This window comes from Chiloscyllium plagiosum, chromosome 16, assembly GCF_004010195.1.
Source record: "Chiloscyllium plagiosum isolate BGI_BamShark_2017 chromosome 16, ASM401019v2, whole genome shotgun sequence".
NCBI lineage: Eukaryota > Metazoa > Chordata > Chondrichthyes > Orectolobiformes > Hemiscylliidae > Chiloscyllium > Chiloscyllium plagiosum.
The window spans coordinates 68,562,754-68,587,734 of record NC_057725.1 but is presented as its reverse complement, the minus strand read 5'-3'; the positions used below and the strand labels follow the sequence as shown (position 1 = coordinate 68,587,734).

Here is a 24,981-nt window from a genome sequence, read left to right as displayed (position 1 = left end):
TGTAGGATTCTTAGCTACGTCTTCATGTTCCATATCCCTTCAGTCTAACTCATCCATGCCAACCAGATATCCTAAATAAATCTGGTCCCATTTGTCAGTATTTGGGCCATTCCTTCTAAACCATTCCTGCTCATATCTCTATTCAGATGCATTTTTAAATATTGTAATTGTATCAACCTCCACCACTTCCTCTGGCAGCTCATTCCATACGCACACCATCCTCTGTGTGAAAATGTTGCCCCTTTGGTCCCTTTCAAAACTTTCCACTCTCACCTCAAACCTACGTCCTCTAGTTTTGGACTCCCCCAGCCCAGAGAAAAGACTATCCTTAATCAGTCCTTGCCTTTCCAAATACATGTAAAGCTATCCTTCAAGATTTCCTCCAACAACTTGCCCACCATCAATGTCAAGTTTACTGGTCTATACTTCCCAGGCTTTTCCTTATCAGCACTCTTAAATAGTGGCACCACATTAGCCAAACTCCAGTTTTCTAGCACCTTGCCTGTGGCTATCAATGATACAAATATCTCAGCAAGGGGCCCAGCAATCCCTTCCCTCTCTTCCCACAGAGTTCTAGGGTACACCTGATCAGGTCCTGGGGATTTAAGCCATCCAGCACCTCCTCTGAAATATGAACGTTTCTCAAGATGTCGCTATTTCCCCACATTCTTTATCTTTCACATCCTTCTCCACTGTAAACATTTTTCAAGATGTCACCACCTATTTCTCCACATTCTGTATCTTTTGAGTCCTTCTCCACAGTAATTACTGATGCAAAATAATCACTTCATATCTGCCCCATTTCCTGTAGTTCCACACAAAGTCTGCCTTGCTGATCTTTGAGGGGCCCTATTCTCTCCCTAGTTACCCTTTTGTCCTTACCGTATTTGTAGAATCCCTTTGGATTCTCCTTAACCCTATTTGTCAAAGCTATCTCATGTTCCCTTTTCGCCCTCCTGATTTGCCTCTTAAGTATACTCCTAACTGCTTTTATACTCTTCCAAAGAATCACTCGATTTCTGCTGTCTATACCTGATATATGCTTCCTTCTTATTCTTGATCAAAACCTCAAATTTCTCCAATCATCCAGCATTCCCAATACCTAGCAGTCTTGCCCTTCACCCTAACTGGACTCGCGCTATCTCATTTTTAAAGGCTTCACATTTTTTTACTCTACCTGTAAACATCCACATCAACTTTTGAAAATTCTTGCCTAATACCGTCAAAATTACCCTTCCTCCAATTTAGAACTTCAACTTTTAGATCCGGTCTATCTTTTTCCATCACTATTTGAAAACTAATAGAATTATGGTTGCTGGCCCCGAAGTAGTTTGCCACCTCTAATTTTGGTGTCACCTGCAAACTTACTAACTATACCTCTTATGCTCGCATCCAAACCATTTATATAAATGACAAAAAGTAGGGTTTGGAAGGTTTGGAGGGATATGGGCCAGGTGCAGGCAGGTGGGACTAGATCGGGTTGGGATATCTGGTCGGTATGGGCGGGTTGGACCGAAGGGTCTGCTTCCATGCTGTACATCTCTATGACTCTATTACTCTAAGTCACAGCCAGACCAATCACAAATCATTCTACTGAACCATTTACTGCAAGACATTGATATCCCCAACCCAAAGAATGTTTTGGACCACTGCCACTAAGTGCTGTTCAATACAGAGCAGTATTGATTCATCTGCTGTACAGGACATTGGTTAGGCCACTGTTGGAATATTGCATGCAATTCTAGTCTCCTTCCTATGGGAAAGATGTTGTGAAACTTGAAAGGGTTCAGAAAAGATTTACAAGAATGTTGCCAGGATTGGAGGATTTGAGCGATAGGGAGAGGGTGAAAAGGTTGGGGCGGTTTTCCCTGGAGCATCGGAGGCTGAGGGGTGACCTTATACAGGTTTATAAAATCATGAGGGGCATGGGTAGGATAAATAGTCAAAGTCTTTTCTGTGGGGTGGGGGACTCCAGAACTAGAGGATGAGAGGGGAAAGATATAAAAGAGACCTAAGGGGCAACATTTTCACACTGTGGGTGGTATGTGTATGGAATGAGCTGCCAGAGGAAGTGATGGAGGCTGGTACAATTGCAACATTTAAAGCCTGGATGGGTATATGAAGAGGAAGAGGACGGGTATATGAAGAGGAAGGGTTTGGAGGTATATGAGCTGGATGCTGGCAGGTGAGACTAGATTGGGTTGGGATATCTGGTTGGCATGGACAGGTTGGACGGAAGGGTCTGTTTCCTTGCTGTATCTGCTGAATAGGTGGTAGCTGCTAAAAGGTTTCCTTGTCCATGTCTGGTTAAATGCCATAAAACATAGCGGACTCAGAAGTCTCTGTTGAGGACTCAGGACAATTCCCTTCTCACTGTATGCCATTGCAACACCACCTATGGTGGGTGCGTCCTTCTGGTAGGACAGAGTATTCCGAGCAATAGTGATTGCCTGAAAGGTCTGATTATAAAAGCGAGCTTGAAGGGAACTTTTGCTAGAGATTAATAAGTAACAGTGGTGGACCTGAAAGGTATTTATGGCAAGAACCCAGCAAAAGACAGTGTGTCAGGCAGCTTGCAAAAAAATCTAAGACAGATGTCAGCATAAGTGACAAAACTATTTAAACAAATAGAGACATTTCAGTCATCCGAAGTGCACAAAATGTTCCACTCCAGAATGTAACTCATGAACTGGACAACCAATCTTACAGGAGGTATTGGCAGGTACAGTGTCTTGAGCTCCGGGTGTCAGAGTTTGAGCAGTAGCTGGTATCACTATGGTGCATCCATGAGGCTGAGCGCTTGGTAGATAGCAGGTTTCTGAATGTGATCAGCCTGTATCTTAAGTGTATGCTTCAGAGAGAAAGTATGTAGCATAGACAGGTAGTATAGCATTTTCTTGACTGCATCTCGCATCAGCCAGTATTCAGTCCAGAATACTGGAGTGTGATCTTACATCTGGTGAATGCAGACTGAGCCAAGACCACGGGACCATGGATGGATCAGCTTTCAGTTGGTCGGTTGAAGGATACAGATTAGCAAATCAATATAATAGTTAGGGCTCAGAACAGAACAGTGGCCATAGACATGAATTCAAGATAGTACATTATCTTACAAAAAAAACTGGAAATCAGAAACAAAAACAGAAATTGCTGGAAAAATCCAGCAAGTTTGGCAGCATCTATGGAGAAAAATCAGAGTTAATGTTTCGGGTCCAGTGACCCTTTTTCAGAACTGATGGTAGCTACAAAAAGATTGATATTTATGTAGAAGATGGAGGTAAACAACAAGTGGAGGTACAGCTCAAAGAGAGGGGAGAACAGTTGGACAGACAAAGGAGTGGTTAAAGATCAGTCTGGGGGAATGAATATCTGCTAATTGGGGGAGCTGTTAGTAGCTGACAATAGGTTGAGTGATAGCAGCTCATGTGATGTCAAAGCCTGGTGTATGGGGGTGGGAGTAAACATGGCCTCAAGCCCTAAAATTGTTGAACTCAATATGAAATCCAGAAGGCTACAGAATTCCATACGTAAAATGAGATGTGACCTATCTCCCACAGTTTGGTCCCCAACCCCTTTCTTCCCTCCCACAAGAGCAATAGGGTCCCCCCCTTGTCCTCACCCACCATTCCACTAGCATCCACATCTGCAGAATCATTAACTGTGATTTCTGACACCTCGAGCAGGATGCTACCACCAGAAATATATTATCGTCCCCCCTCCCTTGTCAGCCTTCTACAGGGACCATTCCCTCCAGGACACCCTGGTCCACTCCTCCTTCACTCCCAACAAGTCCCCACACCCACCACGACACTTCCCCCTGCAACTGCAGAAGGTGTAACAGCTGCCCTGTTACTTCCTCTGTCCTCACCATCCAAGGCCTAAACACACCTTCCAAGTGAAGCAGCACTTTACCAGCACTTCACTCAATCTAGTCTCTTGTATTCGCTGTTCACAACACGTTCTCTTTTAGATTGGGGAAATGATGCGTAAATTGAGTGACCTATTAGTGAGTTTTGAGAAGATTTGTAGCTCAGGTTGAGGTTCTGGATGTAGGTTTGCTGGCAAAGCTGGAAGGTTTGGTTTCAGATGTTTCCATACTAGCTAACGTCATCAGTGAGCCAGGTGAAATGCTAGTGGTATGGGCCAGTTTTTATTTGTGTGTTTAGGTTTCCTTGTGTTGGTGACGTCATTTTCTGTTCTTTTTCTCAGGGGGTGGTAAATAGGATTCAAATCAATGTGTTTGTTGATAGAGTTCCAGTTGGAATGCCATGCTTCTAGGAATTCTCACGCATGTCTCTGTTTGGCTTGTCCTAGGATGGATGTGTTGTCCCAGTCAAAGTGGTGTCCTTCCTCATCTGTATGACATGAGCATCAGCGAGCCACAAAAAGACATGACCCACTCTCACTAGTATCTTTACATATAGATGAGGAAGGACACCACTTTGACTGGGACAATGCATCCATCCTAGGATGGGTCAACAAACATATTGACTTGGATCCCATTTACCACCCCATGAGAAAAAGAACAGGAAATGACATCACCACAGGAAATGATGTCACCAACCCAAGGAAACCTAAACACACAAATTAAAAGCGGGCCATACCACCAGTGCTTCATTCAGAGGCTCATTAATGATGTTACCTAGTATGGTGACAAAATGTCTGAAACCGAACCTGCCAGCTCAGCGAGCAAATCTACATCCTGAGTGACCCCTGTTTTGTCTGCAAAAAAGACCCTAAGCTTCCAGTTGCCTGCCACTTGAACACACAATGCTCCCCGGCCAACACCTCTGTCTCAGGCTTGCTGCAGCACTCCAATGAAGTTCAGTGCAACATGGAAGAATAGCACCTCGTTTTCTATTTGGGAACTCTATGGCCTTCTGGATTCAATATAGGGTTCAACAATTTTGGGGCTTGAGGCCATGTCCTTCGTCCCACCCCCACATACCAGTCCTTGGCATTACATGGTCTGCTATCATACTCAACGCATTGGCAGCTACTAATAGTCCCCATTTGCAGCTATTCATTTCCCCAAATTGACCTTTAACCAGTCCTTTTGTTTGTCCAACTGTTTTTGTCGCTCCTTGAGCTCTATCTTCACCTTTCGTTTACTCTCCTCTCTCCCGCTATCCCATTTCTGCATAAATACCACCTTTTTCAAACTACCATTTCTGGTAGCTCCGAAGCTAGTTTTGAAGGGTGACTGGACCAGCAAGATTAACTCCGATTTCTCTCTATAGATAGTGCCAGACTTGTTGCGTTTTTCCAAGTTCTGTTTTTGTTTTTGTGTTTGGTATATTACCTTACTATTACCAGATTCAAGGATGTCACTAAGCTACTCCAGAACACTTGGGGAGGGGGGAAAGAAACCGGAGGTCATAGTCATATTGGGAAAAAAAGGATGAGCTTCTGCAAGCAGACTTTAACAAACTAGAGAACATACCAGCAAGCAGGGTTTCAAAGTTATTAATGTCCAGATTATTCCCAGTGTCTAAAAATAGAAGGATAGAGAAGGTGACAGTGTGCCTCAAGAGATGGGGCAGTAGGGAGGATATTGATTGCTGGGAAATACTTAAAACTAGTGTGCAGGTACAGCAGGCAATAAGGAGGGCAAATGGAATTGTAGCACTTATTGCTAAAATAAAAGTGTATAATAGCAGGGAAGTGTTGCAACTGTACAAGGTATTGGTGAGATCGCATGTGGAGTACCTTGTACAGTTTCGGTCCCTTACTCAAGGAAAGGCAATTGAATTGGAGGCAGTTAAGAGAAGGTTTGCTATATTAATTCTTATGAAAGGCTTGCCTTATGAAAAGAGATTGAACAGTTTGGGCCTATTTTTGCTAGTGTAAGAATGGGAGGAGACTTAGAAATACAGAAGATGTGAAAGGGAATTAACAAAGTACACGTAGAGTGGATGTTTCTCTTTATGGGTTAATTTTGAATGAGAGGTTACAGTTTTAAGTTAAGGAATAGCAGATTTCATACAGAGATGAAAAGGAATTACTTCTCTCAAAGGCTCGTGAATCTGTGGAATTAGTTACCCTTGCGTAGGGTGGAAGTTTGCACAGTGAATACATTTGAGGAACTAGACAGCTTTTTCGTTAATAATGAGTTAAAAGAGCGGGCAGGAAAGTGGAGTTGAGGCCAAGATGAGATCAGCTATGATCATATCAAATGGCAGAGTGGCTCAAGGGGCTGATTTGCCTATACCAGCTACTAGTTCTCATGTTCTTATTGGGCAAATGCAGGACATTTACAAAAATCATAAAACAATCAGGCAGAGTCAATGTGGATTTGTTAAAGGAAACAATGTCAAGTTTATTAGATTTTTTTTGAGGGTGTAAACAGAGTAGATGAAAAGGTTTAGATTTTCAAAAAGCCTTCAAAAAACTGCCATAAAAGGTTACTGCACAAGAGATCATAGTATTGGAGATTATATATTGGCATGGATAGAGTCTAGATAATTGCATCATTTTCAGGTTTATTAACTGTTTTGAGTGGTATGCCACAGTGATTAGTGCTGAGGCCTCAATTCTTCACATCTATGTCAATGACTTGGATAAATGGACCAATTGTTATGGAAGCGAACTTGTTGATGCTACAACGACAGATAGGAAAGTAAATCACTGATTTAAGGTGATTGAAAAGAGAAGCAGCAATGACCTGAGAAAAAACATTTTTAGGTAGCCAGTGGTTAAGGTCTGAATGCACTGCCTGAAAATGTGGTAAAGGCAGACTTAATCTCTTTCAAAAGAGAAATGGATAAGTGCCAAGAGAAAACAAAATGCAGGAGGAAGGGGAAAGTGTGGGTGAGTGGGGTTAGCGGAGCTGCTCTTACACAGAGCCAGCACAGAGACAAGGGGCTGAGTGGGCTCTGTCTCTGGATTGTATGAATGTGACAAAAGATCACACTTGCTTTAAGTTGTGCTATATGGATGACTGCCCTCCTCACTAATCTGCCCGTCCAAAGACCTGGAAAAACAAAGAGTTGGGAAGCAGAAGGTTCCTATATAAGGGAAGTGTACATTTTAAAAATGTTCATAGAAGACAATTATTCGCATAAGTGTCAACTCACTCACCTCGTGTGGAACTTCATGGAGAAGAATAGCCAGCGTTGTTGTGAGTCCAACCTAGAGGAAAGTATGATTTCACATTAACTATCTCAACAACAGCACTGCTCTGTCTCCAGTAGTTGACTAGGTCAAAATGAGTACCAGGTAATGCAACCGTAGATACTATACTTCCAGTTTTTTTACACTGCTTAAGAATTAACTCCAGCCCAGTGTAGAGATAGCTGAACAGAACCATGACAAAGAAATCATGAAATCAAACAAACTACAATGATTTTTAGAAAAAAAATCTGTCCTTAAACCCAAAAATATTAACTTTCAAGGTTTTCAAAAAATTCCCAATAAAGTCAATTACTTACTAGATCAAACGCACACACACAGCATGTCCTGTTAATTCTCCCACTTTGCTCAGTCCTCAGCCTATTGTACTGTTCTGACAGAGCTCAAGAACAGCATCTCATCTTTCAATTTCGTACTGCCATGTTGAGTCAGCACCCCAATCAGCAACATGACATCCTAAACAATATTTGTGCACAGCAGCTATTGGTAAGGATTTGTTTTCCCCCATTCACCACCTCCTCTAGATCCATTGATTTATTGTTTCTTTGCTTGTCCTGTTGGCACCCAATTGTTCTTTTCACCATCAAACCTTTTGTTATTTAGTCTCACCTATCTCCATACTCTTTCTCCAATGTTTCCTCCTGTGCCTCTGCCAAGGTTGAGGGCTGCCTCTTGTTTTCATTTCAAACATGTTACATCTCTAACGTTTTCCAAGTACGACGAAAGGTCATCAATCATGCAACATGAACTGTTTCATTTTTTGCAGGTGCTGCCAGATCTGCAATATTTCTAGCACTTTGTTGAATAAAACAGGACAACCTCATCCTTAAGGACTGAAGTAAAGACCTTAAAGACACTGATCAGTCTTTGTAAGCAAGCATTTTTGCTTGGACCACTGAAGAAGATTGATCATGAAGATGAGTGTGGTACAAACACAAGCGGTCTGTCTACATTTGGAGCACAGATTCTGAAATGAAGCGAAGGGGTCTGTGTTGGGTTCCTATATTGTTTCTAAATAACTTTCTTAGAACAGAACATTATTTCTCCATCACTCCAAAGCAAACTGAGACTGACCTTGAAAGCTCCACAACTGCTACATACAAACATTTCAACATGAAGCAGGACGAAGCAACTCAGTCCCTCAAGCCTGCTCTACCATTCAACAAGATCACGGCTAATCTGACTGCAACCTCAAATCTATATTCCTGCTTATCCAATAACCTTTCATCCTGTTGCTTAACAGAAAAATCCATCCAACTTTGCCTTAAAAATATTTAAAGGTCTCTGCTTCTAACACCTACTCAGGAAGAAATTTCTAAACACACTCAAAGCCCAGAGAAAAGAAATGACCTCATCTGTTTTAAATGGGTGACCCTTATGTTAAAATGCGACCCCTACTGTAAGGTTATCCCATAACAGGACATATTGTCTCCACATCCACCCCTCAGGAGCTTATATGTTTTAATCAAGTCTCTTCTTCCACATTTCCGAAGATACAAGCTGAGCTCATCCAACTGTTCCATATAAAACAACTGTTTAATCCCAGAGATTAATGTTGTAAACCTTCTCTGAACTGCTTCTCATACATTTACTTCCTTCATTAAATAAAGTGACCCATATATAATCACCAATGATTTTGAAGTGAATGTCAACCCATAATGACTTCCCTCCCTCTGAACAAGAATTTCTAAAGAGTTGAAGTGCAGCTTTGTTGATTTATTTTTTTTAAATCAGATCAATAGGGGCAGTGTGTGCTCAGGGGCCCATGAGTTATTCAGGCAATTCCTAAAGTTCTATGGCCACACACCAAGTATATTGATTCACCGCCAGATTGTGGAAGTTCTAACAAGCAGAAACCAATTGTCCAATTCACCCATTGCCTCTGTGGTCATTGACCTACATTGGCTCAGGATTAAATAGCCCTTTGAATGTAAACCTCTCATCTGTGTTTGTAAAGCAGTTGATGACAATGCTCCCTATACTGCCCCGGTTTACCTCTGTAGCTTCCTCCAGCCACACGATTCTCAGATATTGGCACTCTCCACCTTTAACATAGTCAACGTTAATTGGCAATGACAATTGGAAAGTGCATTTTCATCTGCTAGGCCCTAGACTACCAAATTCCCTCCCTAAACTCTGCCATACATCTTTCCTTTTTTAAGACCCACTCTAAAATATCTGCCAATAATTTACTTGGCTCATCACCACTTTTTTGTTTGATACACCCCTGTGAATACCTTGGGACATGACACTACATTAAAGACACTATACAAACACAATTTGTTATTGATACAAAGATTTGCATCTTACCATTCTCTTTGCAAGTTATTTCCTTCTGTATTCCTTACCTTTCTGCTGACGAGGAAGCTCCCAGCTACTGCCAGGCCATGTGTGAAGTTATCAATACCATTGGCAATAAGGTTCAGGTACCCACTAATCTATAAAACAATGGTCAAGGTCAAATTTTCAAAATTAAAAACAGATTCAAGGAGGGATCAATTGCAACAAACAACAGTGACCTCTTACCTTAATGACTTGAACAGGCTGAGGTGAAACCTTGAGCTGCAGAGTGGAGTTACGGCAGTGGCCATTACTAAGCTGGACACAAGAACCATTACGACGAGTGCTAGCAGAGGGAATGAGTTTTCCATTTTTAAGGTGTTTAATTGCCTTATCTAGACAGACATGTCCATTCTTGGTCTCAAAAGGCTCCTGAGAGGAGAATGACAAAATTTCAGGTGTAAAGAGAATTAGAAGCCCATTTGCTGCCGGAAGTGGGCGCAATTTGTTTTCAAAAGACAAAGAAAGATTTGTATTTATCTAGACTTAGGACATGCCAAAGCAGAAGTATTTGTGAAAAATAATTACTGTTTTAATGCAGGAAAAACAGTCAATTTCACATCGACAAGATCCCACAAACAATTAGATAATGACCAGATAATTTATTTCAGTGGGGTTGATTGAGCAGTAAACACATAACAGAATACTCCACTTAGTCAAACAGAATACTTCACTTATTCAAGATTCGGAGATGCCAGTGTTGGACTGGGGTGTACAGAGTTAAAAATCACACAACACCAGGTTTAATTGGAAGCACACTAGCTTTCGGAGCGACGCTGACAATCACCTGATGAAGGAGCGTCGCTCCGAAAGCTAGTGTGCTTCCAATTAAACCTGTTGGACTATGACCTGGGGTTGTGTGATTTTTCACTTATTCAAGGCAGCTACCTAATCTCCCTGTAGCACCTCACTGATCTTCATGCAAACTACTTGTACGGTTAAGACAGATTTGGGCGGCACGGTGGCACAGTGGTTAGCACTGCTGCCTCACAGCGCCAGAGACCAGGGTTCAATTCCCGACTCAGGCGACTGACTGTGTGGAGTTTGCACATTCTCCCCGTGTCTGCGTGGGTTTCCTCTGGGTGCTCCGGTTCCCTCCCACAGTCACAAAGATGTGCGGGTCAGGTGAATTGGCCATGCTAAATTGCCCGTAGTGTTAGGTTAAAGGGGTAAATGTAGGGGTATGGGTGGGTTGCGTTTCGGCGGGTCGGTGTGGACTTGTTGGGCCGAAGGGCCTGTTTCCACACTGTAAGTAATCTAAAAATTTCTTTTGTGAAATATCAAATCGCATATCACGATGCATCAACTATGCACCCATGAGGAGAAATGGTCATGTACTAAAGAGATTGGAACCTTTCACTGGGTTTGGAGGCAATGTATTTCAAATTCATGTAAATATTGCAAATAGAGGGGTTATAGAACATATTTTGAAATTCTAACATTTGATTTATCTCTGTTGCTTCCTTTTGGGTTTTGAAGGATGCTTGTTAAAGATGTCACTGCAATTCCAGGAGAATCTCACTTTGGTGAAAACAAAAGGCATTGTAATTTACTCTGTAACATTTCAACAGCTGCTTGTTTTGACTCACATCTTAGATCATAAATACCACAAGATAAACAATGTCTCCAGCAAGAATTGCTAGCTTCGCAGCTCAGTCCAACAACACTGCTAAGACCAAATAAATCAGTAGGCAATCAAGTGCAACAAAATGGAAACATATCAAAAGAAATACAGAGAAAAACCAAGCAGCACTGTGGAATAGTCAAAAATGACCCAAGTGAGCTACTTGCGGAAATATTGATCTCATCATGCTCCATTTGTATTGTTCAAAGTACCAGTATAAAAACCAACTTATAGATCAGAATTTCAGATCTGCAAGATGCCAGGTTCCACCTCCAGCATCTGCTGGAACTTGCAGAGTGACAATTTAAATCAAAATCTATGAACAAAGCTAGCCAGGTTCCCAACTACTTATCATGCCTGACCAGCAAATGAAAGCTTTCAGTTCACATACCAATCACAAACATCCTGATTACGGAGATAATTCATTTGATAGACTGTTCATTGCAACTACCTACATTGTAAAACTGCTCTGGACAGTTCAATTTATGATGCACTGGGGGCTCCATGTTCTGAAATTAAGATGAAAATAAATTTAAGTTGACAAAAGTGAAAGTATATGTTTGACTGATTTGCTTGGGGAGTGCAGGAACACAGTGCTGGGAAAGAGGGATGTTACAATGTAGAATAACTTATCCATGGAATACGTCTAACATTATATGAGAAGGAAAACTGTTAATATTTGAACATGCAGAAGGAACACGACAACAGGAGAAATTAAGGCAGTGGTATTAGTTTTGGTCTGTCCCTGGCAAAGTGACATTATACTGAATATATTCCCTCTATACGTGAAATTCTAAAAGAGCAGAGATCAAAATCAACATGCTTTGTACTAAATAGTCACTGGGATAACACAATGCATACTGGCAGCTGTTGTAGCACTGAATCTTCGCAAGACTCACTGCCTTCAAGAGAAAGGCATATCCATTTTGTTCTTGTACAGTTGGAAAGGCAAGGAAGTGACAGTTTTCTAAAATGATTGACTGGTGAAACTGAAGTTCCTTAACCTGCCTGTGAATCATTAACTTTGGTGTAACTGATTATTTGTCGTGGTGGGATATCATCCTAAAATGAGTCCAGAACAGTTTTACAGTGCTAGTGGTTATAATGAACACATCTACAATTCAGTGGAATTCTCTCAGTTTTCATTTTATTGATGAAAAATGACACTCTTAGTGAAAATGTTTGTCTTGCATTAATAAGGACAACTCACTGGAAATACCAACATAAAGAAAAAATAACATTTATACTGCATGAGAGATGAGTACTGACTTGATTAGCAAAGTGGAGTTCAATCTGGATAAATGCAAGACATGGTATTTTGGCACAACTTACAAGGGTAGGGCTTAGATGAAAAGTGTGGTGCTCTAAAAAAAAAAACAGGTCAGGCAGCATCTGGCAAGGAGCAGGAGAGTCAACCTTTTGGGCATGAGCCCTTCATCAGGGCTTATATAATTAATGGTAGGGCCTTGGATAGAGTTGTAAAACAGATGACACTTAGGGGTTTACGTCACAAATTGACAGGGTGGTTAAAAAGGCATTTGACACGCTTCATTGCTTCGTCCTTTGAGTGAGAGAGTTGGGGAATCATGTTGAGGTTGTACAGGACATTGCAATACTGTGTCCAGTTCTGGGAGAAAGTGAGACCGCAGATACTGGAGATCAGAGTCAAGACGTGTGGTGCTGGAAAGACACAGCCGGTCAGGCAGCATTTGAGAAGCATGAAAGTCAACGTTTCGAACATCCGCTCTTCATCAGCAATTGGCGGGCTGGTAGACAAGGGGCCTGGGGGGAGGTAGCTGGGAACTCGATAGGTAGATGAAGGCAGGGTGATGGTGATAGGCCAGAGAGGAGGGTGGAGCAGATAGGTGGGAAGGGAGATGGACAGTTCAAGAGGGCAATGCTGTGTTGGAGGGTTGGATCTGGGATAAGGTGGGAGCAGGGGAAATGAGGAAACTAGTGAGATCAACATTGATCCCATGTGGGTTTAAGTTCCCAAGGCAAAAGATGAGGCGTTTTTCCTCCAGGCATCAGGTGGCTAGAGGTTGGCAGTGGAGGTTGCCAAGGGTTTGCACTCCCCCTTGCACTCTGCCAAGGACATGCAAGTCCTTGACCTCTTCCACTGCCAGATTCTTGCCATCCGAAGCCTAGAGGAAGAACATCTCATCTTCTGCCTTGAGACCCTCCAACCACACAGGATCCATGTGGATTTCACTAGTTTCTTCATTTCCCCTGCCTCCACCATAGCCCAGAATCAACCCTCCCACTCAGCACTGCCCTCTTGAACAACCCTACCTGTCCATCTCCCTTCCCTCCTATCCGCTCTACCTTCCTCTCTGACCTATCACCATCATCCCCACCTTCATCTACCTTTTGCATTCCCAGGTACCCTCCCCCCCAGCTCCATTCCCCCCTCCCAATTATCTCTCTGCCACCCCTTACACACCCCCTTCCCCATTCCTAATGAACAGCTCATGCTCAAAACGTCAACTCTTCTGATCCTTGGATTCTGCCTAACCAGCTGTGCTTTTCCAGCACCACACTTAACGACTGTGTTCAGTTCTGGCCATCCAGTTAGAGGAAGGATATTATTAAGCTGGAGAGGGTTAAGAAGAGATTTACCAGAATGTTGCTGGGTATGGAAGGTTTGAGTTATAAAGAAAGGCTAGATAGGCTGGTACTTTTTTCACTGAACCGTAGGAGATTAAAAAGCAACCTGATGGAAATTTATAAAATAATGAGGGGTATAGATAGAGCTAATAGTAGTTACCTTTTCCTTAGGATGGGGGATTTCAAGACAAGGGAACATATTTTTAAGGTGAGAGGAGAGAGATTTTAAAAAGACATGAGGGGCAGATATTTTCCACAGAGGGTAGTTCATGTACCCACATTTCCTCACAATTACAACTTTTAAAAGACATTTGAATAAGTGCAGGAATAGGAAGGTTTGGAGGGATATGGGCTGGGAGCAGGCAGGTAGGACTAGTTCAGTTTGGGATTATGTTCGGCATGGACTGGCTGGACCAAAGGATTTGTTTCCATGCTGCTTCCTGCATTCATTGTATAAATCATGGCCTTCATAGATACTATGCAAAGAGGTGAAATGAATGGAGTACAGCCTATCGTGTACATGTATATAGAATACAGAGAAGGCTAATCAATGGTGTTCATGGTAGGCTGTAAAGAATGTGGCTTGGTGGTTTCAAGTCATTATGTCATTCTTGTAAATAGTTACCATGTACTTCTATATTGAGTACTACCAAAATAACTTACTTTCTGGTACTCTTTATCCTCATCTTTATCTGGGAATAATTTCTCCAAAATGAAAAATGCAAGCAATCCAACAATTACCCACAATCCCAACTTCCTCTGCTGTTTACGACTGTGGCTTCCATCTGCACAAATGAAGGGGTTAGAAGAGTAGATTAGTAGACTGGCAAAATGGGCCAAACAGCCCCAAGCAACTGCAAGCCTGGAATATGAGGTATGTTCCAATTCTTCAGGTTCAAAATTGTGGCTTTGCGCAATTTGATCTATTTCATGAACATATCTGATTTGACCATCAAGTCTATTTTTTTTTTTAAAAAGATAATACTCATTTTCATGATATGTGTATTGCTGCCACAGCGATTGCCCTTGCCTAGTTAGACAAAGATGATGACATAACTGAATGGTTGCTGAGCCACAGAATGGGTCGGGTGAATCATGTTAGTGTGGGCCTCAAGCCACATCTGAGATGGCAGGTTCCCTTTCCTAAAAGGACAAACCAGTTAGATTCAAGACAACCAACAACTTCAAGGTTATTCCCTTTCTATATACAAATCCTCATACTATAATCAAAGAATCTTGAAGTACAAAGCTAGTGATGCAATCCTATGAATACATGAGCCAACCCATCCCATTCTTTCTCCATGATACTGCAACTTTTGTTTTTTGAAATAATGTTTTGTATCATTGCAGTTTAAATCTTCATTTGCAATCTTTCCTCAGTTCTTTCACCAAATATCATTAGATGGTAACCTCCAATTATCAATGTTGGGAAAATAAATTCTCCATGCCCACATCATCAAAGTTTTTACTAATGTTGAGCACTTCTAATGAATCTATCTTCACTACTCTAAGGAGAGCAAAGATAGCTCATGAATTGTCATGTAAGCCCCTCATTTCTGGTGCTATCCTGACCATTTTTCTCCGAATGCCAGCTAAACTCTTTATAAGTTTTTTTTCATAGGATGTGAGTATTGCTGGCAGCACTTACTGTGCATCCCTACGTGCCTTTTAAACTGGCTTGTTAGATCATTTCAGAGAGCAGCATCAACGTCAGTGGCAAGACTGAATAAGGATTTTCTTGCTTGAAGGACATTAGTCAACTGGACGGGGTTTTACAACAATTGGCAGTGATCATGCAGTCACCATTTTGATTAATTCCAGATTTTAAAAATTTAATCCAAATTTTCAAATTTAAATTCACGTTGCCAGAACATCAGGCTCAGTCTCTGAATTACTAGTCCAGTGACATTACCACTAAGCCACTGCCTCCCTAAGTCTCCAAGTCCTACCTAAAGTACACTGCCTAAAATCTTTTTTAAAAATGTAGAATCTCTACAGTGTGGCAGTGGGCCATTCAGTTCATTGAGTCCACACCAACCCCCTGAGGAGTGTCCAACCCAGTCCTAACCCCCTACCCTGGCATGCACATCCCGGAACACTACGGGCAATTTAGCATGGCCAATCCTCCTCACCTGCACATCTTTGGACTGTGGGAGGAAACCAGAGCACACAAAAGAAACCCACACAGACACGGGGAGAATGTGCAAATTCCACATGGACAGTCGCCCGAGGCTGGAATCGAACCCAGTTTCCTGGTGCTGTGAGGTGGTAGTGCTGAGCTGCCCTATGATTCATTGAGTTTAACCATAATTTCCATGTTTCTATATTTCTCTATTTTTAAAGTTCAGCATCTCATTATGCTCTATTGTATATGAACTGCCTTATTCTAGTCTTTCACAAAAAATTGTGCGGGCGAATCCCCACATTCCTGCATCTCTCTAATACTCAGCCACCGACAGACTCCATCACTAGGATTGCCAATGTATGCTTCCTGTCAGTCCAAGAGACATCAATGCATTTAACTTAGCCAACCATACTGATAGTCACCATTGCCCATTAAATTCTACATGCGTTCACCTTGACAGTGCTTACAGTACTGGATTTATCCCCCTCACTTTTTCCGAATGCTGATATGACATATGAAACTCATGCACAAAGATCTTCTTGGCAAAATCACTAATCATTTCTCTCTAGGTTTCTTCCACTTGGATATAGTGAGATTAGCTTATCAAATTTTTTTCTGGGCTCACATAAGGCAGCAGCTTTCAAAACTGCAGCCTTTTTGTTTCTCATCACTCCATATGTTGCCACTTTGAGCTGCATTGTCTGCTTTGTGGACACTGCAGAAGTACAAGCTTTGGGGCTTATTCTTTACCTGGATTACTGTTGCATGTGTAGGCCCATGCCTCAGGCAATAGGTGGAGAAAGACATCCCCGAGCAGCCCACCAATGGCAAAACTCAACAACCGTTTCAAACGTTGGGACCCATCTGCAACAGTAGAACAGAGAAAAGAGAAGTCAAGCTCTGCCCATTGACAGTGCAAACAATAATAGCAAAGGGCAACCATGGTTTCACTGAATAGTTGGTGCTGGTACATTGGTCAGGTATCTGAATATTAACTGACTAAAATATGGCAGTGATGACTCACCTTTCTGCTGTCCAGTTGTCAATGAGCTAACCCAATAGCATTCAGTCCAGGTGCACGTCCTATTATTAAACATAGACACTGAATTTTATGTCTCTATAACTAGGATATCCTTATGGATTAGCATTTACAACTACCTGGAAAGTCTCCAGTTTCACTGCTTGATCAAATTGCACAGTTGTTCTCTCAACAACAGTACTACACCATATCTAAAATAGTTTCTCATCTTGTCCAGTTTAAGAAATATTAATGACCAGCCTCAGCCACTGCTCATTCAAGACCATCATTTGGTGATTCCCCTTCCAAAGAAAAATTTAACCTCTATTCAGTGCCTTCCCATAATAGTATGGCTGCAATTGGGAGGTCAACACATGAAATATCTTGCTTCGGTTTCAACTAATTGATTTCAGCTTCCCCACTATAACCTTCTTTATCTGCATCTTTACAAAGGCACTAACTGTTCATGGCACTTGAAAAATTGCACATACATCTTTTTAAACATCATTTTCTTCGTTCACTTCACACTCCTTCTTCCCCAAGAGGTCAATCAGCCCTGCAGGCTCTGAAGTCAACAACCACAGTTTTAATGTTTTTTTCAAAGCATCTTGCAAGTCGATACTTCCACAATTCTTCCCAGTCACATAATGACAAGCTACTGAATTGTCAGTGCTTAGTTCTCCAAGCCAATGCAAGTTCACGAAGAGGAAGGATTTTAGTTCGCAGTGTGGCTAATGTCCTAGTAACACTTCGGCTATTTTATAAAGCAAGTCTATTTAGTTGGAGCCGACCTGCATGTACCAAGAACAAAGAAAATTACAGCACAGGAACAGGCCCTTCGGCCCTCCAAGCCTGCACCGATCCAGACCCTCTAACTAAACCTGTTGCCTATTCTCTAAGGATCTGTATCTCTCTGTTCCTTGCCCAGATACATCTTAAATGATACTACCGTGCTTGCCCATACCACCTCTGCTGGCAATGCATTCCAGGCAACCACCAGCCTCTGCGAGAAAAACTTTCCACGCATATCGTCCCAAACTTTTCCTCTCAGTTTGAACAGTTGATCCCATGTCATTGAATTCTTCACTCTGAGGAAAAAGTTTCTTGCTATCCACCCTGTCTATACCTCTCATGATTTTGAAGGCCTCAATCAGGTCCCCCCTCAACCTTTGTCTTTTCAATGAAAATAATCCTAATCTACTCAACCTCTCTTCATAGCTAGCATCCTCCATACCAGGCAACATCCTGATGAATCTCCTCTGCACCCTCTCCAAAGCATCCACATCCTTTTGTACACAGTATTCCATAACTGTACACAGTATTCCAAATGCGGCTGAACCAAAGTCTTATACAACTGTAACATGGCTGCCAACTCTTGTACTTAATACCCCTTCCACTGAAGGAAAGCATGCTGTATACCTTCTTCGCCACTCTACTGACCTGCGTCGCCACCTGCCACCTGTGGAGACCTGAACACCCAGATCGCTCTGTGCATCAATTTTACCCAGGACTTTTCCATTTACTGTATAGCTCGCTCTTGAATTGGAGCTTGCAAAATGTATCACCTCACATTTGTCTGGATTGAACTCCATCTGCCATTTCTTGGCCTAACTCTCTAATCTATCTATATTCTGCTGTTTTCTCTGACAGTCCTCTTCACTATCTGCTACTCCACCATTTTATTGTCAACTGCAAACTTGCTAATGAGGCAACGTACATCTTCCTCCAAATCATTTATGTATACCACAAACAACAGTGGTCCCAACACAGATCCCTGTGGAACTCCACTGGTCCCAGGTCTCCATTTTAAGAAGCTCCCTTCCACCACTACTCCCTGTCTCCTGTTGCCCAACCAGTTCTCTATCCATCTTGTTAGAATACTGTGGACCCCATGCAACTTGAGTATATATCCTATCCCTCAGTATCTTCTTCAGCAGCTTCCACTGACGTCAGGCTCACAGGTCTGTAATTACCTAAATTATCCTTGCTACCCTTCTTAAACAAGGGGACAGCATTAGCAATTCTTCAGTCCTCTGGGACCTCACCCGTGTTCAAGGATGATGTAAAGATATCTGTTAAAGCCCCAGCTATTTCCTCTCTTGCTTCCCTCAATAACCTGGGATAGACCCCACCCGAATCTGGGGACTTGTCCACCTTAATGCCTTTTAGAATACCTAATACTGCCTCCCTCCTTATGTTGACTTGACCTAGACTAATCAAAGATATATCCCTAACGTCAACATCCACCATGTCCCTCTCCTCGGTGAATACTGATGCAAAGTACTCATTAAGAATCTCACCCATTTTCTCTGACTCCACGCATATCTTTTCTTCTTTATGTTTGAGTGGGTCAACCCTTTCCTTAGTTACCCTTTTGCTCTAAATTAATAAAAGACTTTGGGGTTTTCCTTAACCCTGCTCACTGAGAATATCTCAGGACCCCTTTTAGCCTTCTTAATTCCTCATTTCAGGTTGGTCCTCCTTTCCCAATATTCTTCCAAAGCTTTGTCTGTTTTCAGTCACCTAGACCTTATGTATGCTTTCATTTTTCCTCTTAGCTAGTCTTAATTTCATCCAGCATCCATGGTCCCCTAATCTTGTCATTTCTATCCCTCATTTTCACAGGGACCTATCTGTCCTGAACTCTAACCAACCTCTTGTCTGTTTTCAGTCACCTAGACCTTATGTATGCTTCCATTTTTCCTCTTAGCTAGTCTTAGCTAGTCATCCAGCATCCATGGTCCCCTAATCTTGTCATTTCTATCCCTCATTTTCACAGGGACCTATCTGTCCTGAACTCTAACCAACCTCTCTTTAAAAGCCTCCCACACATCAAATGTGGATTTCCCTTCAATCAGCTGCTCCCAATCTACATTCCCCTGCTCCTGCCAAATTTTGCTACAGTTGGCCTTCCCCCAATTCACTACACTTCCTGTAGGACCGCTCTCATCTTTGTCCAAGAGTGTTTCAAAACTTCTGGAATTGTGATCACTGTTCCCAAATCTCAATTATTGAAAGATTCTTTACCTGCCAGGCTATTCCTATACCTTCATTCTAGGGTGTCATTTTCCCTCTTCCCATTCAACAAGGACTGGAATTCAAAATATATTCCATCTGCAGCTACATAGGCAGGAGCTATTAGAAGTAATTTTCAAGACAGACAGAAGTAGGCTGTTCCCATAAGCCTACTTCACCCATCTGTTAGTTTGCAGTTGCTTTGTACCTCAAAACTCCTTTTGTGCAGCCCTTCTTTCATTTACTCAACATCCTGAGTGAAAATCACTCTTCATCTTGAAGCTTCCAGTTATTGCTGCATTCCTTTTGGGAGAAAGGGAGTTCCATTTTTGTGTGTGGTGAAAGCGCATTCTAAACAGCCCCTGTAATTTTATTATGTCCCCTTGCTCTGGATTTCACATGATTTTTACTGGCTTCCCCTATTTTGAATTTGAAATGAAGTCTTTAACCATTAACGAGGCAATCTAGATCCCATATCTACTATTTTAGATTGAATTAAGATCCTATAAACATATCAAACAGCCAAGACAGATGTTATCCACTCATAGCCTTAAATGAGATTTGATATGGGTTGCACAAATCTCTTTTAAAAAGCTCACTGTGTAAGACTTTAGACTCCAAAGAGACTAAAGTAGATAATATATTTAATGGCTACTTGTAGGCCTAATAGTTTACTGTTAGGAAAATAAAAAGAAATGCTTGAGGGAATCATTAGGCATAAATACCTAGATAGAGGGACTTTCTGAAGATATCTAACGTACTTCAAACAAGTCGTGCTTTACAAACGAGACTGTAGTTTTTGGAAAAGTCACCAACATGATGTGTTACAAACCCGTAGAGACCAATAACCTAACAAGAATGGAATACCCAAACAATGCTAACAAAAGAAGTGATGGACAAGATTTCACTTTTTCAAGCTTCTATTGAAATAACCAAACCTAAAGTCAACATTAACAACCAAGTTGTATTTCAATAGAAAGAATGAACTGTACTTCAAATAATTAAGACAGACACCGCTCACTTCAGAGTGCAAGGCTGAATAGCTCAACAATAAAAGGCTTTTATTCACATAGCAGTCAGGATTCCTGTATAAGATTAGGCTTCATTTGCCCAGAGTTTCACTGATACTTGAGGTAAATATAATTTCCATTGTAACAGAACATATCTCGTTCACGGTATTCCTCTTATCTGAATCCCATCTCTCAAGCAACTATAACCAGGCTAATTTCTCAAATGTCTAATGACTTCACAGCTAGGAATTCCAATTACATCCATCTTTCCAGAATACGCTTAAGTATCAAAGCAAATTACTGCGGATGCTGGAATCTGAAACCAAAAGAGAAAATGCTGGAAAATCTCAGCAAGACTGGCAGCATTTTCCAGCATTTGACAAAGGGTCAGTTAGACTCGAAACGTCAGCTCTTTTCTCTCCTTACAGATGCTGCCAGACTTGCTGAGATTTCCCTTGCTCAAGTGTCATTTTAGCTTAAAGGGATATCTCACAAATACAAGCTGCTTAGCAAATCAGATTTTGTCCAGTAGATGTTGCCTGTTGTTGACTTCTAAAAAGCTTTTGATCAAAGTAAAGCACAAGAGGCTGCTCAATAAAATCAGAATCTCTGCAATTACTGGCAATACAGCAAACTGGATTAAGAACTGCCTGGAAGCAAAAGGGCAGGCTGCAGTTATAGATAGGTTTGGATCTGTTTGGAGACTGGTCAGTAGCAGTGTCATTCACAGTTGGGATCATTTTTTAATTTTGCTATTGATGTAGAGGCACCCGAGAGGGGTGAGGATTTGTAAAATTGTAAATGATATGAAGATATGTGCGAGTGTTAATACTATAGTTGTGACTCAACTACTTTAGACAGATTGTGATATATTGGGGAAGTGAACTCACAACCAGATGACGACAATCTGGAGAAGTGAAGTATTATACAGGACCAATGTTCAATATACGTATAACCTCCAGGGAAAGTATTAACGTTCTATAGAGGAAATGCTCTGAGCATTCTAGTGAAAACATCGCTAAAGGTCCCAGAACAATACCATCATACAACAGATGCAGCAAATAGTCTTCCATATATAAGACACAAACTGATAAACAAATTCAATAAATAAAAGACTAAACAAAACATTTTTGTGTTTCTCTAGGCCTTGTTGAAATAATACATTCAGTTTTAGTCTCTTCTCATGGTGAGTGATACTGAGGCTTTGGAAGGGTGCAGAGGATGTTCGCAGGATGAATACCCAGTTTAAATCATCTTAGTTGACAAAATAGTCAAAAATAGCTTGCACCTAATACTTTCGAGAAGCATAGTCTTTGGTTGATATCATCAAGTTTATTTGGCAAAGGGAATAGATTGTAAGAGTTTCTATCTGTTCCAATTTGTAAGGAGTTTTGGCCCATAAGTGGTTGTATAAGGAAAACTGTCCTTTCTTTAAAATGTTTGTGGAATATTTAGTTGGCATTGAGAATGCTTAAAAATGACAAAGTTTTACAACAATTGTAAAGTGATCAAGTGTAATTTCTTGAGCAAATATTGGTCAATGTGACCAGACAACCCATGACCTTGCAGCAACCTCACCAGGAATTTAGCTAAGATATGGAAAGTGTCATGTTACCACCACGAGAAGAGAGACAAAGAGGTTACTTCATGTGATCATGACAAATAGGACAAAGTCTAAGTCAGAGTTACAGGAAGGACCAATCTGACAATTTCATTACTGCTGTTTCAAGTCCCACCTTGTCTAAAAGTGTGTGGGACAGCATAGCAAGTCAGTGGTTAGCACTGTTGCCTCACAGCACCAGTAACTTGGATTCAATCCCTTCGTCTGGTGACTGTGTGTGGAGTTTGTACATTCTTCCCGTGTCTGCATGGGTTTCCTCCGAATGCTCAAGTTTTCTCCCAAAGATGTGCAATTTTGGTGGACTGGCCATGCTAAATTGTCCATACCATCTAGGGATGTGCAGGCTCGGTGGGCTGGCATGGGGGCTGGGTCTGGATGGGATGCTCTTTGAGGGTCGGTGTGGACTTGATGGGCCAAATGGCCTGTTTCCACACTGTAGGGATGCTACGACTCTGTGTCATTACATCTCTGAGCAGGCTATATAGAAAATAAAAGTGAAGTAGAATGTCTTATTTCCCCACCAATTCCATTTTGATTTAGTCTCCTCCTCTCCCCACCTGTCCATCAGTTTTGTTGTCATTGCACCATGTCTGATGGGTTTTACATGTAAATTGGTAAATAATTCTGAAACACAGGTGATTTAGTCGTGGCAGAAGAAGGGGAAAAAAAAAAATCACCACAGCGGATTTGGTACCGAAAAAAAAAGTGATGTGTAAAAACCTCTCTGGTTTTATAAAACAAAATCTGGTAAGTAGAAGGCTTGTGATGCCATGGTAGTATTCCCATCTCTGAGCCAGAAAGTCTGGGTTCAAGTCCCACCTGCACAGAGGTGTGTCATAACATGTCTGAATTTGCGAATTCCTCAAATTGTATTCTGTGTGTCTCAGGCAATTGGCAAATAAGGGTGTTTCTTTCTTTTTAAGAAATACCATCTCTGCAGTGCCACTGTTGCCTTTGTGTGTGATGGTGTCAGTTTTGGAATTAAAAAGGGACATACTTCTAATTCCGATTATCTCTCATATGAGCTTTGTTTTCAAATAAATTGAGTATTTTGAGTTTGTTAAAGCAGCTTGCTCAAAGTCGGTCTAATTCTGGTTAGCAGGTACAAAGGGAATTTTTTGGTGATTGAAATGAAATTGTTACACTAATACTGTGTTCCCTGGAGCAGTGAGGCTTGATTACCAACACACTTTCTGTTACAGCAGAAATAATATTTTGAGCACTTTGTTTTTATTTCAGATTCGCAAGATAGGCATCATTTCGCTTTTATCACAATTGCGTTCTTGCAGGCTGGACAGGATAGTCAGAATTTAGCTATATTTTTATTCTTTGTCACCAAACTGTAAATGAATTTAACAAAACTAGAAATTGCTGGAAAAGCTCAGCAGGTCTGGCAACATCTGTGGAGAGAAATCTATGAATTTACCTTTTGATTTTAATGAGGCCCCAGCTTCGACCGGGATGACTAGGAGAGGAAAGATACCACTGAGTCCAACCATGACTGAGCCAATCAAAGAGCAGATCCAGGCATCAACACGCTCTCCAGTGAATAGTTCTGACCATGAGCGAAACTCAAACACGTTTTCAGGGCACCATCTGTTGCTGCCAATGGCAGCTTGTGCAGCCGCTGCCTTTCGTGCCAGCTTCTTGGCATTGGCTCTGTGGATATCTGCACTGGCCAGAGGCAGAAACATACTACAAGTGCAAAAAACCACCAGGAGACTCCAGAGTTGCTTCTGTCCCACCATCCTGATCACAGGCTGAGGTGGACCAACACCAGTCCATTCACTGTAAAATAAACAGAGAAATGATTATCTAAGAGGCAGGAGGGAGGTGATCGCTTGCAAATGGAACGCAAACAAGTTTCTTCACACCTTGATTTTATCACCATTTCCTGGAGAGAAGTACCACTTATTTGGGTAGACACACTTTCCAAAGCCCTGCTCAGTAACTGCGGTAAAAGAAAGGCATAATGGCATTTGCCATTCAGAACATTAAGCATCACTGTAACGATGCTTTGGCTCACTGAGGTTGACAACTTGAAACTCTCAATTTTAAAAAGGTGGCATACTTCCAACTATGTTGAGGATAATGTGGGAAGGTGGAATTCAGGATGATCAGCCATGATCCTATTGAATGGAGGAGGATGTTTAATGTGCCAAATGTCCTACTCCAACTTTTGTTTCTTACATAAAAGAATTAACAAACTGTTCAATGTACAAAACAGACACATATTCAACTGATCTTATTCATTCACTGTGTCAATGGGTAGCTATCTATTGATTATCCTTTCATATTACTGCAGTAAAACAAGCCAGGGAGACAGTCATGTGTTGGGAATGTCACTTGTATCCAGGAACTAATGGTCTGGGAACACGGATTCAAATCTCACCATGACAGCGAGAGAGAGGGAGGAGAATGAGAGGGGTGAGGGAGAGAGGGTGAGAGAGAGGGGTTGAGAGAGAGGGGGACAGAGAGAGAAGGGGGCAG

At 41.6% G+C, this 24,981-nt stretch overlaps 1 protein-coding gene across 2 annotated transcripts in view; it reads right to left on the bottom strand.

Annotated features, from left to right (window-relative positions):
• The window catches only part of slc39a13 (solute carrier family 39 member 13), a 36,426-nt gene extending 12,147 nt beyond the window's left edge, over positions 1 to 24,279 (bottom strand). The window contains exons 1-7 of one of the 2 annotated variants that reach the window (XM_043706294.1): positions 23,918 to 24,279; positions 16,578 to 16,691; positions 14,366 to 14,487; positions 11,551 to 11,604; positions 9,658 to 9,843; positions 9,480 to 9,569; positions 7,081 to 7,131 (exon numbers count right to left, since the gene is read on the bottom strand). In XM_043706294.1, the coding sequence (XP_043562229.1) occupies positions 7,081 to 7,131; positions 9,480 to 9,569; positions 9,658 to 9,843; positions 11,551 to 11,604; positions 14,366 to 14,487; positions 16,578 to 16,691; positions 23,918 to 24,239 (939 nt within the window). In that variant the 5' untranslated portion in view covers positions 24,240 to 24,279. The remainder of the gene's footprint in view (positions 1 to 7,080; positions 7,132 to 9,479; positions 9,570 to 9,657; positions 9,844 to 11,550; positions 11,605 to 14,365; positions 14,488 to 16,577; positions 16,692 to 23,917) is intronic. The other variant, XM_043706295.1, reaches the window with a different exon arrangement.
• Positions 24,280 to 24,981: the final 702 nt, after the last annotated feature.